This window comes from Pseudochaenichthys georgianus, chromosome 7 (assembly GCF_902827115.2).
Source record: "Pseudochaenichthys georgianus chromosome 7, fPseGeo1.2, whole genome shotgun sequence".
NCBI classification, from domain to species: domain Eukaryota; kingdom Metazoa; phylum Chordata; class Actinopteri; order Perciformes; family Channichthyidae; genus Pseudochaenichthys; species Pseudochaenichthys georgianus.
Genome location: NC_047509.1, coordinates 10,634,529 through 10,647,171, shown reverse-complemented (window position 1 = coordinate 10,647,171; position 12,643 = coordinate 10,634,529). Strand labels below are relative to the sequence as shown.

Sequence of the window (12,643 nt, the reverse complement as noted above, 5' to 3'; positions counted from 1 at the left end):
ATGGGTCAAATGCAGAGAAACAATTTCCCCACGGGGATTAATAAAGTATATCAATCAATCAATCAATGATGAAATGAAATCAATCTTCAACTAAAATGTGGAAACCAGGGCTCCAGATTGAGAGCCTGATATAATATAAAGGGGATTTCATGCTGTGATGGCAGTGGGATCGAACATTGTAGTTTTAATGAGTTTCAATGACATTTTGTCCTTAAGGTTCTGAAGCAAAGTTTCAACAGAAAAAAAGAAAACTAAATTGTCTTGGTTTCAAATGAACAAAGCCAATGTCAACAAACAAAAAAAAGAGTATAAAGCTCTAAGTCAGCTTTACATAAACAAATACATCCTCTCTGCCTCTCTGCAGGTAAGATCATGCGACGGGTGCTTCGCAAAATCGCTTGTGACGAACGAGACCTGGGCGACATCTCCACGCTGGCCGACTCCTCGGTGGTGGACCAGCTCTTCCAGAACAGATGCTGCCCCAACGTGTGAGGACCTCCAGGATCCTCGCAGTGAGGCTCAGATAGCAGCCGCATGCTAGCGGCCTCAAACCTAACCAGGGGAGAAGAAGAGGAAAAGGAGAACCTACATGAACTTGGTCTTGTCCAACAAACAACCTTTAGCTCCTGAGAAGTATGAGCGGTGTGCAGCAGAGCCTGTATTTAACCCCATTGTCCTTTTATTGTAAATAAGCAGCAGGTAGAGACACACCATCTGTTACTGGTGGAGGTTTCACTCTTCTGTAGAAGAAGGAATCATTTTTAAAGCAGCAGACAAAGGGTACAAATTAAACCCGTCTGTATGTTGAAATGTTTTCCAGAAGTTGACCGATTTGCTGCTTTTTCAAAAAACTAACAAGGCAGTGATGTGTTCGAGGGCGAGAAGCCAGAGGCTGTTTGGTGAAAGACCGTCCCTGAGGCCAACGTGTGGAAGAGGTCGAGCAGGGAAACACTTACTTGTGTTTTATCCCAGTGTTACGTCAATATAAGATAACAGTATGTGCTCCTTTTAAGAGATACTTTTGTCTTTTTTGTTTAAGGTGGGGTTGTATGAAGTACTTACCAGAAATCAGTGTAGAACCTAGTGCGGATGTTAAGCCCCCACTTTGGTGAAAGAAACATAAATTGCAGCAGCCAAACATATGAATACAATATAAACATTTGGACACTTTCGGAAAAAATCAATATCAGCCTGAGTGTATGCTATATGTAGAACATTTGTACAACTCTATCCTGCTGTCAGACACCTCTTTCTTACAGGAAACTCAAGTCATTTTGCTAAAACATTACTTTGAAGAACTAAATGGCTGATTTACCGCCGCCTCGATCAGTTAGTTTGTTTGTGTTATTTTGTGACTATGGTGTTTCTAAGGGTTGATTCAGATTCACCAAAGTCACACGATATCACAAACAACCCAACTGATCAAGGCAGCATTAGACCATCAACCTTCTTTCCGTGTGTGGTCAAATGACCTCACAGCACTTTCTGACAGACGTGTTTCCTTACGCTTAAACTGGTATTGATGTATTAAGGTGGCTAGAATACGCTTAGCTGCAGCCCTTAGCTTATCTTCCTGCCGGTTCTTCTGTTTCTTTCGAAAACTGGTAGTGTACCATACGCCATCTTCTCTAAGTTATACACTCAATATTGATAAATACCTCAAACAACCCTACTTTAAAACCATCTCTTTAAAGCGTTTTCACACTGAAATAATGCTATTGTGAAGTACTACCTGCTCTGTAGTTAATACAAGTTATCTCCTCCCCTCGCTCGCTGCCATAGTACTGTTAAGTAAACTGATGATTACGCTCAATATTTCTACTAGTTTTCATTTCTATTGTCATTTTCTAAAAACATATAGTTTTGTGTCATATTTCTTTGGTTTTTGACATAGGATATGTTGGGTTTGTCTGTTTGTGTGTCTGCACGCTGTATTTTCTTTTACTTCTATTTGTTGAAGTTGCAGAGAAGTGCTTGGGCTATTTCATTTCAGTGTGGTGGAAATTAGGAAAGTGTGTTCAGTGTCACGTAGCTCAGGACACCAAAGGCTCTGCTCCTCCCAAAGAATCTGCAGGTCTAATGTTAAAAAGGGAAAAAGGTGTCTTGAATTTCCCAATAACAGAACACATTTGTTCGTGTTCTTATGTTAACTAATTGTAATGTGTCTAAACTGTGTGTTTAATTATTAAATAAGACTTCACATGAGGTACCAAAGTCAATCCCAAACGGCTGGAAATTATGCAAGAGTATGATTTTAATTTGGTAATATAATCTGCAACCATTTTAGAATTGACAGAATGTGATTTTCCACAATCTGTGCATCAAGTCTGCATCATGATATGGTACCATTCAAAGTAAAATATGACACGATAAAGTCTGTTAAATCATAGCTAATACTCAGTTAAGAATCAAACATCAGTGGTGTCTTTATTAACAGATTTGTTTATTAAACAGATTATTTAAACTCTGTATCCCAAAAAACAACAACCAACATGTTAGTCTTCTTTCATTACTTTGATAGTGGCTCTCAACTCAATGTTTTCATTGATGGTTTGGATCTTTTTATGGGATTTGTTAACAATAGAAACACTTAAAATATCAGCAGACTGCCTCCATCCTTCAATATGTTTTTAGATGGAAGGGAGGAGAACGTGTTATTGATATTTTAAGCAAAAGTCTTTAACTTTATTGTTCTTGTGCTGAGAGAATGAAGACCGAGCATTAACGCCATAAAACTGATCCAAAATCTAATAATAATCTAAATATTGAGCTCATTTGAAAATGTTAATATATTATATAATATTTCCATCTTTTGAAGATCTTGTGATATCATTTGTAGGAGATGAACCAAAAGCAGGACGTCGTACAGATTTCATCAGCTTTTCATTACCTTTTGAGTTTGTTGCCGTTTGTGTATCAATGTGCCAACCTAAGGAACAGTTGAGCTGGGTGTATAAAGCTAATCATTGTATTTAATGTTCAAGAAAAATTGCAGCTGCTTTGATTTAAAAGCTTTTTTATTTTTGTTTGTATAATAATTTCAGGTGAAGGGATGAGAATTTTGCTGTTTGTATTTCTTTTGTTTTTCTCTGTTTATCCTAATTTTTGAGTTGTATCAAAGTGTATGCAATGACAGTAAATGGACATGACTACTGCCTCTAATCCTCTGTCACTGGCTGGTCTTTTAAATAAATATTGAAGCCTAATTCCTAACGTTGACATTTGAAACCTAAATCCACATTCAAATGCTGCGTGGCTTTTTGTCTTTATTAATTATTCTCTATTTCAATCAATGTTTATTTATCAATCAATGTTTATTTATATAGCCCAATATCACAAATGTTACATTCGTCTCAGTGGACTTCACAGTGTGTACAGAATATCAGTATGACAATACGACACCCTCTGTCCTTAGACCCTCACATCGTACAAGGAAAAACTTCCGGAGAAAACCCATAGTTTAAAGGGAAAAATGGGAGAAACCTCAGGGAGAGCAGCAGAGGAGGGATCCCTCTCCCAGGACGGACAGACGTGCAAAAGATGCAGTGTGTAAATCAAAAAGATAATACATTTGCAACATAGGTAGTCCAAATGTTTGGAAATGCATGTGTGTATAATAGGAAGATGAATCCACGAGGATATCCATCCAGGACCGATGATCCAGGACCACAGCCACGACTCGCGATCCAGGACACAGGACCGCAGGATCATCCATGACTCCGGATCCCGGTGTAAATAGACACCAAAAAGAAAGAAATTTGGGGAAGCTGGGTTAATCGGAACATGAGAGTACACAGGTATAGACAGAGAGAAGGAAGAAGGAAGATGTCCCCCGACAAACTAAGCCTATATCAGCAAAACTAGGGGCTGAATCTAATCAGCCCTAACTATAAGCTTTATCAAAAAGGAAGGTCTTAAGCGCACTCTTAAAAACGGATAGGGTGTCTGCCGCCCGAACACAAACTGGAATTTATTCGGTCTAACCTTGGTATTTCTGCACAGTTGCAGATTAAGATTGGGCTACATTTATATTATTATTTCACTATTTGTAAAATTAGATTCCAGTGGTAACTGTTGGATTGTTTTATGACTTGTGATTGGAACGTTTCAAGTAACTCGAGGGCGTTGTAAAATCCTAAATTCAACATTTGATGGAAAAAAAGTAGCCTCCATGTAATAATATCTGTTTAATCTCAAATATTCTTCTTCAAACCATATTTGTTCTAATCTAGATAACCCACTGCTGTAAAACAAATAAACAGTTTGCTCTCCTGCTTGCAGCTTTTGGAGGCATGCATCAGTCTTAACAAGGCACTACCAGCAATCTAAGGAAATACACTACATGCACAGTACATGTTGTGTATTGGTGATTTATTTTAATTAAAAAAATAACGAACTCAAACTTTTTTTTTTTAGGCTGATTACTTGACCTGTCAATCTCAGGTACTACTGCGTTTTTTGTTATAACAGAAGATTTTTGTAATATTCCTTTGATCAGATACTTAATTATTTAACTGGGCAGCTCTTAGCTCCTTTCAGAGGGAGGAAGAAATGGAAAGGTGTCATCCGCCATCTTGGATCTCAGTTAGCTCGCTGGTGTAGTTACCTGCCAACTTTTGGAGTTTTTATTGTGTTCCTGACATGGAAACATTCAATGGAAATCATTGAAATGTTGCTGAGGACTTCACTTTCCATTCGGCGGTCCATTACATTACATGTCATTTGTTAGACGCTTTTATCCATATAGCGACTTACACAGTAGAAGCTGCTGGGAAATCGTCAGAACGTAACATTTCGGAACTAAATCCTAACCAAAGTGGGAAAAGTACGGTCTGCAGAGTCAAAAACCCTCAAAGTACACCCTGTAGAGAGTAAAACTCTAACACAGAAAAGACCTGTCTATGCTGCCCCAGAACGCCTCGTTGGAGATTTCTCATTTTCCATTGTTTGCTTCCTGGGTTCTGTGACGTGTGAACATTGTTAGAAATTAAAATCAATGTTGATATGGCGTAATTTGAATTAAATACACTATTTAATTTAAATCAGTTTTATTCTGAAAAACCTGAAGTTCACTAACTATTAACTTAATACTTTTATTCTGAAAATGCTTCACTTCCGGTTAGCATTAGCATGTGTCGAAATGTTGCATTTTCAAACCGTGAATCAAAGGTGAAATGACATGTGATGTTGTACACTGAGCACACTGGGTTTAGCACTCATTTATTGCCGCTGAATAACGTTTATTAGGGAATGTTTAAATAACCACAGACACCAGAATGATGTAATTTAACAATAGAACAAGGCAGGAATTGCATTGGACCCGCCCCCCGACGACGCCGGCCAACAGGAGAAGACCTCAGATGACAACAGGAAGAGCAAGCCAAGGATTGACCTCTTCTACCTGCTGACCTGGACTGACCGGTCGGATGAGGAGAGCTCCTCCACTCGCACATTTCATTTTGTACACCACCGCATCTTTTGTGTAATTAAATGCTGTTAACATGTATAAGCTTCCCTTGACTCTTTTCAGTCTCTCCTGCCTTCAGGGTTCTAGAATTCACTAACAACACCCAATCAACAACAAATGACCGGATTGGCCCAAATGGACCAATCCGCTAGTGATTTATCTGACCGGCCCACATCAGTACCGGCCGATGGCCCTGGCTCATGATGAGTTTCGCTTGTTCTCGCTGTATCGCCGACCCGGAAACCTGTCCGCTCCTCGCAGCAGCAACGAGCCTCGCAACGTCCCGACCAATCAGAGCACACTGGGCTCACGGGGGACAGAGAGTGGGCAGAGAGTGAATACACATACTTTACAGAGATGCTGTATGAGAAACCAATGTGATTTTGGAAAATTGCACAATTTAAATCTATTCTAGTATACCTCAACAATGGAAATATGATCAGTAGAACTGGCCATGACATGGGACCTTTAATAACTTATTAGCAGCACGATGGAATGCAGTGTGCATGGGATGATTGTCAGCAAAGCTCTACCTGCAGAAAGGTGGCCCTATATGAGTTTTAACACTGTAGCATCTGGTTCATCTTGAGAGACGGACATACTTTGTCTGGGAAAGAATTGATTCACTGACAAATGCACTTTAAATCCATACACGCCGATTTTCTTCACCGCCTCAAGGCTCAGGTCATGGCTACTTTTATTTTATGAAAATAAAAAGGCAAAACTTAAAAGAATAAAAATGTAGTAGATGTCAGGTTAAGAAGAATACAATCCAGTTTACCATTTAAGATTTGGTGTTTTCCTTGGTTTAGCCTGCAGTGGTGTGATGTGTTTTCTCATGAGTATTTGCTTTTACAACCAAGTGTTGTATTGAACAAATAATTTAATTAAGCAATGAAGAAAAACAAAAGAGCAATATGATGCTCACGGATGTAGTGAGCTTTGAAAGGAAAGTAAAGAAGCAAACTCATGACTATCATCTTTCTTTGGAAGAGTTCCAAACATAAACACTAATTCTTTTTGGGCTATGATGCATTAGTATAGTTGTTGAAGCTAAAACTTGAACTGTTTGCCTGTTAATGGGAAATAAACCTCAACTTCTGTATTTATTTGGCATGTGCATATGGTAACTGTTTGCATATTTAAAAACTATATTAGAGATGCACCATTGTGACATTTCTCAGTCGATACCAATGTTTTAAGTAACAATTTTACTGATGCTGGTGTTTTGTGTTGTTATTTATTAACAACTATATATTTTTTAAATTAAAAAAATAAAGCTGATTTCATTTATCACACTAAATCTGGTTAAGCACAAATACCTATAAAGTACCTTTTTAACAAAGTATTTCTAGTCTTCGATACAATTACCTACTGTAAGAAAATATTTTTAGTACCAACCGTAAGTGACTTCCTTTGACTCTTGTCTGTCATAATCCATTATCACTCGTCATTTTTAAATTATATTCTTGTCTTCAATAGGCCTTCATAACAAAATCCTAGTTAAGGTTTTTTCACGAATACTCACATTTAAGTGACCTCGTTCACTTATCATCACCATATCCAACGAACTGGATAAAAAGTGCGTGGCGGTATTACGAAAATAGTATTGTGACATCGAGTCAGATGAGCAAAGGGTGGTGGGCATAAGGGTGGCCCTGGTAAACATGGAACATCCTGGTCGACTGTCCCACATAAAGACAAATGTTAGGAGTAAATAGTGCCCGGTATTGAATGAATGCATGCCAACAGATTTTATAAATGGGGTTATTTCTTATGGACCTGGCTATGTACACAGTAGAGTTATCTGTTGGCTTGTACTTAGGAAGTACAAAAGTATTAAGAACACTCTTAACTAAAATATCATTGTATGCTTAAGCATCAATATGTCCAGGATATTGGACGATATCAGAGCATCAAAGCCAGGAAAGGCAAGTTAATTTATAAAGCACCTTTTAACACAAGAACAGTAAACAATGACCACTGGCCGCTAACCTAAAGTACACATACGTTTGGAGGCAGGGATGGATATAACACATACTGTGAGAGTTGTATAGCTTATTGCTTATAGCTATATTGCTTCTGTATTTTGCATTTGTGTACCTGAAGGTTATAAATAATTTGTTTCACTGTGGGTCCAGTAAGAACAATGGTGTCAAGAGGCGAAAGTTTGCGAAATTATATTATCTCAGTGAAACGGTATAGTGGGATGAAAATGTACGCATGTTGTTAATTATTTTTAAAAATATTTGAATATGTTGGAGTTTAAATGTGTGTTGAACATGCTGTGGCTGATAGCTGAACAGGCAGTGGATCAATATCTTGTTTAAAGAGCATTCTGGTTTTCCTCAAGTCCGAGCCAATAGGATTACACAATATGTATACAAAGGACTTGCTAACCAAGTATAAACTCTGGATTTCCCTCTCAAAGTCACCCTGTTACCTACTACCTGCTGCAAGTGCAACCTCAACTGATCATCATAACAAGGTAAGGCTCTCATACTTTTCTTTCATTATGGCTTCATCTGTTTTGATCGAGGCTCATGTCCTTCAACGTGTGCACGAGGCTGCTGCAGATGTTCTACCAGTCTGTGGTGGCCAGTGTGCTCTTCTTTGCCGTGGTGTGCTGGGGTGGAAACACAAACACTAGGGACACTGGCAGGCTGAACAAGCTCGTGAGGAAGGCTAGCTCTGTAGTTGGAGTACAACTGGACAATCTGGAGGAGGTGGCAGAGGGGAGGACGAGGAGGAAGCTCGACAGCATCCTAGAGAACCCCTCCCACCCACTCCACGCAGAGCTAGTGAAGATGAGGAGTACGTTCAGCCACAGACTCATCCCTCCACCACAACGCACCAAGCGCCTCGGACAGTCCTTTGTGCCTGTAGCCATCAGGCTGCACAACAAGGGGTTAATGATGAAAAAGAAATCAAATTAAATCACTGGTCATAAATATACACTGTTTTCACAATCCATGTTAACTTGTCACTTTAACTTATTATGCACTTTATAACTTAGATGATGACGAAATATGTATATATGCTGACAGTTATTTTACTCTTATTTTTATTTATCTCCTATTTTTATAGTCTATTATTATTATCATTATTTCCTTGATTTTATGTTATTTATTTTAGATTTTAGATTTTATTGATCTGTGTGAATCTTTGCTGTACTGTTTTTTTTTCACGCTTACCCTGTTGCTGCTTTGTACAACTGAATTTCCCCTCGGGGATTAATAAAGGTTCATCTTATTTTATCTTATCTTATCTTACCTACAGAAAGAGATATCATAAATTCATTATTACGTTTAGTTTTCACTTGTGAAAAAGTGAAATCACCTTTTCATGTCTGGTGCTTTACAATGTCTTGTTTCAGTAAAACCTACAAACTTTTGTGTATATTACTTTTCTTCTCTATTTCTGAATTAGAATTGTTTTAATTTTGTAATTGAGGTACACATTAAGACATTAAATATACTTGTAAATGATGCATTAACTTATTAATATACTGCTTCTTTACTCAGATGGCTTCATGTCTTCATTTCATTGTGGTCCTCTGTTTGACCAGTGGACTGTGGAGTGGAGCAAATGTAAGTTTTACGCACACTAATACATTTATAATATACCAAGATCTTCAGGGTTATAATAAGGTATTGAATAACATATACAATTAAGTTCATATTAATCCATTGATAATGATTTTTTCTTTGTGTTCACAGGCACAGAAAGAAGGTTGGTAATTATAAAGGGACTTAATTGTTAATTGTTCTACCTGCTGCTCTAACAATTAATTATTCTCCAAAATTAAGGTTTTTGTTACATTGTTAAATTGTTGAGCTGCTGGTGAGGAATAGTAACACAACGAGGGGATTTCTCCTAAAGGATTATTACTTTAAAATATGTTTTAGTCACTCCACCAATATGGAGAGGAAGAATGATTACTGCACTTCTTTGAGGTTTTAAATTGCTCCCAAACTATAAAATATCATTGTAAAGCTTTTCCTCTCATACTTATTCCATGCCAGATTAATGAATGTCCTTATCCTCTTTAGAAAAGCCATGCTATGTCCCATGTAAGACCTGCCCTTCTGGATGGACTCTGTTTGAAGATCACTGTTACATGTACAAGCATGCTGCTAAGACCTGGGCTGATGCAGAGGTACATCGAGGAACAATGCGAGTTATAACTGACCAACATGTTTATAGAGTTCTCACTTCTATTTCCTCATTTAACTCTCGCTTTTCTCTCACTTGCTTTATGTTATTTTATTCAATCCACACGTTGCATATTAGGTGGACTGCATTGCCCTTGGTGGACATCTGGCTTCAATCCCCAACCAAGGGGTGTACACATTTATCAGACAGATCGTAAACACAGCGACTAACGCAAATGAACAGACTTGGATTGGAGGCAATGACTTGGCAAAGGTGAGTAATTTAATATTAAACACGATGCAATGGGTTCGTCTCCTTTGAGCCTGACCTTGAATATATTCGTAATTAAATTTGCACTTAACTTGATTGTTTAATATAATGGAACCAAGGTAAAGCTGACATCTGGACACTGAACTATCAGCATGGTTGGATGGGGTAAAATAGCTTTTTTTTTTAAATTGGATTAAATTGATCATTAAACTTTTTTTAGGAGGGCTTGTGGATGTGGAGTGATGGTACCAAGTTTGTCGCCAACAACTGGGCTCCCGGCCAACCCGACAATGATCAGGGTCTAGAAGACTGCTTGATGATGAACTGGAATGGTATGCACTAATCTGTTTACCACCAGCAATGTCAATTTAGCTCCTAAAATTCATGTTACAAAAGTCATTTTTGGTAACTGATAACCTTATATAATCTGGATTATGAATTTCATTTATACATAACATTAAGAGTAGAATCCTCTAAAAAGTATTAGATTGATATACTATTATGTAACTTTTTAATAATTTGATCTACCTGATCCATTCAAATGTACTTGTTAAAAATGTGAAGTTAGGCTTTAGAAAACTGTGACCATTTCTGACATTGTGCACATCAAATAATTGTGTGATTGATATTTTGTTTGTTTCCTAACTCTTAAACTCTAGATCGTATCAACGATGCTCCTTGTACCTATTTGAGACCCTTTGTTTGTGGCGTGCGCCTGTGAAGAACCCTGGCCCCCACATGCTGACACTATGATGTCACCACCCCACTCGTGATGTCTCTCCCACCAGGGTGTCAAGCCTCGATGACATCACTGCTGGAAGCCATTTTGAAATTTCTGATTTTATTTCAGCTGATTTAATAAATGGATACATCCTGTCTACATGTGCCTACATACATGTGTCTCATCTCTTTTAAAGCTAAATATGTGTTCATTTAGAAAATAAAATCGAATCAATCAACTGGTTTATACGACAATAGGGAAAGGTAGAAGAAGTAAATCGACAGCCCAAAACATGAACGGTAGCCACAAGGCAGGAAAATGCACACAAGTATGTGGACAAGGGTGTCAATCTTTTGACACAAGTACATCATATCTGCTGGCCTATTTATCATCTCCCCGTTGAAGTTTGTTTCTGTCTTTGAGGACTATATTGTTTTCTCTCATATTCATGCCAATAATATCTTACATCTAATAAAACTAGAGAGTATTTTGCAAAGGGACACACCAGCTGCAATGCCAAACTGGGTGAGGGGAGTTAAGTGGGGGTGCATTTTTTGTGATATCAAATGGGGACAGGCTTTAAATACCCCTTACCACACCGTGCTGTGACCATACTTGTTCAAGTTTGCGTTCATTTTGATCTTGCAATATAAACACAGGGCAAGTTACAACAAAATAATGTGCTCATTCCTGCCAGAGAAGTTGGTTCCAGGACATTTAGTCATGATGAAAGACACAAAGGCTCAATTAAGCGTTTTAGCTACTGTTCTGTAATATTGACCGCCATTTCCTTTATGAAGTAAAGCAGCCTCCCTGTCTGTGTCCTCGCGCTGTCCTCACATCCCCGGACTGTGAGACAGACTCGGGGGAGCACAAGGATGTCAGTATTGTTTATGAAGCAGGGTATAGAAAGTACGTTATTGAAATGAAAATACTATTTATTTACTTTTACAAACGGTAAGCAGCTGGGCAGATGTATTGCAGGACATGTGTTGGACACAGTTGGACTGTATGGTTGGACTCTGTCTCACAGGCAGGTTGCAGTGTAACATCAGGAGACTGGGCCAATTGTACATTCTCAAACTGCCCCACTTAGAACTAACTAAACAATGCAGGGATTATTTTTAATTTAATTGTATTCAATAACACCAATACTTAAAACAGTATGAAGGGTTTGTAAATAGGAATACAGATTTTACTTAATGTTTTCATAAATATATATTTCTCCCAGTGAAATTGGCATGGGACTTATTCTTACCCTCTAAAACAGGATTGTCAAACTCAATTTCATCGCGGGCCACATTAGCATTATGGTTACACTCAAAGGGCCGGTTGTAACTATAAATATACAGTACCAGTCAAAGGTTTGGACACACCTTCTCATTCGAAGGTTTTTATTTATTTTAATAATTGTCTACATTGTAGATCATTACTAAATACATCAAAACTATAAAAGAACACATATGGAATTCTCTAGTAAACAAAACATTGTTAAAAAATCCAGAATATTTTAGATTGTTCAAATTAGCCCCCTTTTGCCTTGATGACAGCTTTGCACACTCTTGGCTTCTCAATATAAATATACATATGTAAATATATAATATATATTAAATAATGTATTATATTACATTATTGCCTCTGCATTGGATTATTATCAGTTCTCCTAATAACTTCACACATAACTACGTCTGAAAGCAGAAGTCTAGGGCAAATAATTGAAAGCAAATATTCAACAATTACACCAATTGTATTGAATATAATAATCTTTGCAAGCTCTTGCGGGCCACATAAAATGAGGTCGCGGGCCGGATTTGGCCCCCGGGCCTTGAGTTTGACACCCCTGCTCTAAAAGAACCGGAATCGAAAAGCAGAACCGGAATCAGAACCGGAATCGTTAAAATCCAAACGATACCCAACCCTAGCTATGATGCATTAGTATAGTTGTTGCAGCAAAAACGCAAAAACTTGAACTGTTTGCCTGTTTATGGGAAATAAACCTCAACTTCTGTATTTATTTGGCATGTGCATAT

The 12,643-nt window shown here is 37.9% G+C and overlaps 2 protein-coding genes across 4 annotated transcripts in view; both read left to right on the top strand.

Annotated features, from left to right (window-relative positions):
• acss2 (acyl-CoA synthetase short chain family member 2) overlaps window positions 1–3,162 on the top strand; it is a 39,778-nt gene extending 36,616 nt beyond the window's left edge. For all 3 annotated transcript variants that reach the window (XM_034086801.2, XM_034086800.2, XM_034086799.2), the window contains one exon: window positions 365–3,162. In XM_034086801.2, the coding sequence (XP_033942692.1) occupies window positions 365–492 (128 nt within the window). In that variant the 3' untranslated portion in view covers window positions 493–3,162. The remainder of the gene's footprint in view (window positions 1–364) is intronic.
• Window positions 3,163–8,010: 4,848 nt separating this feature from the next.
• On the top strand, window positions 8,011–10,772 carry LOC117449758 (galactose-specific lectin nattectin-like). Its single transcript, XM_071203672.1, has 5 exons — window positions 8,011–8,281; window positions 9,520–9,626; window positions 9,761–9,895; window positions 10,113–10,224; window positions 10,552–10,772. The coding sequence occupies exons 1-5, from the start codon at window positions 8,011–8,013 to the stop codon at window positions 10,611–10,613; spliced, it is 687 nt and encodes a 228-aa protein (XP_071059773.1). The 3' UTR covers window positions 10,614–10,772.
• Window positions 10,773–12,643: the final 1,871 nt, after the last annotated feature.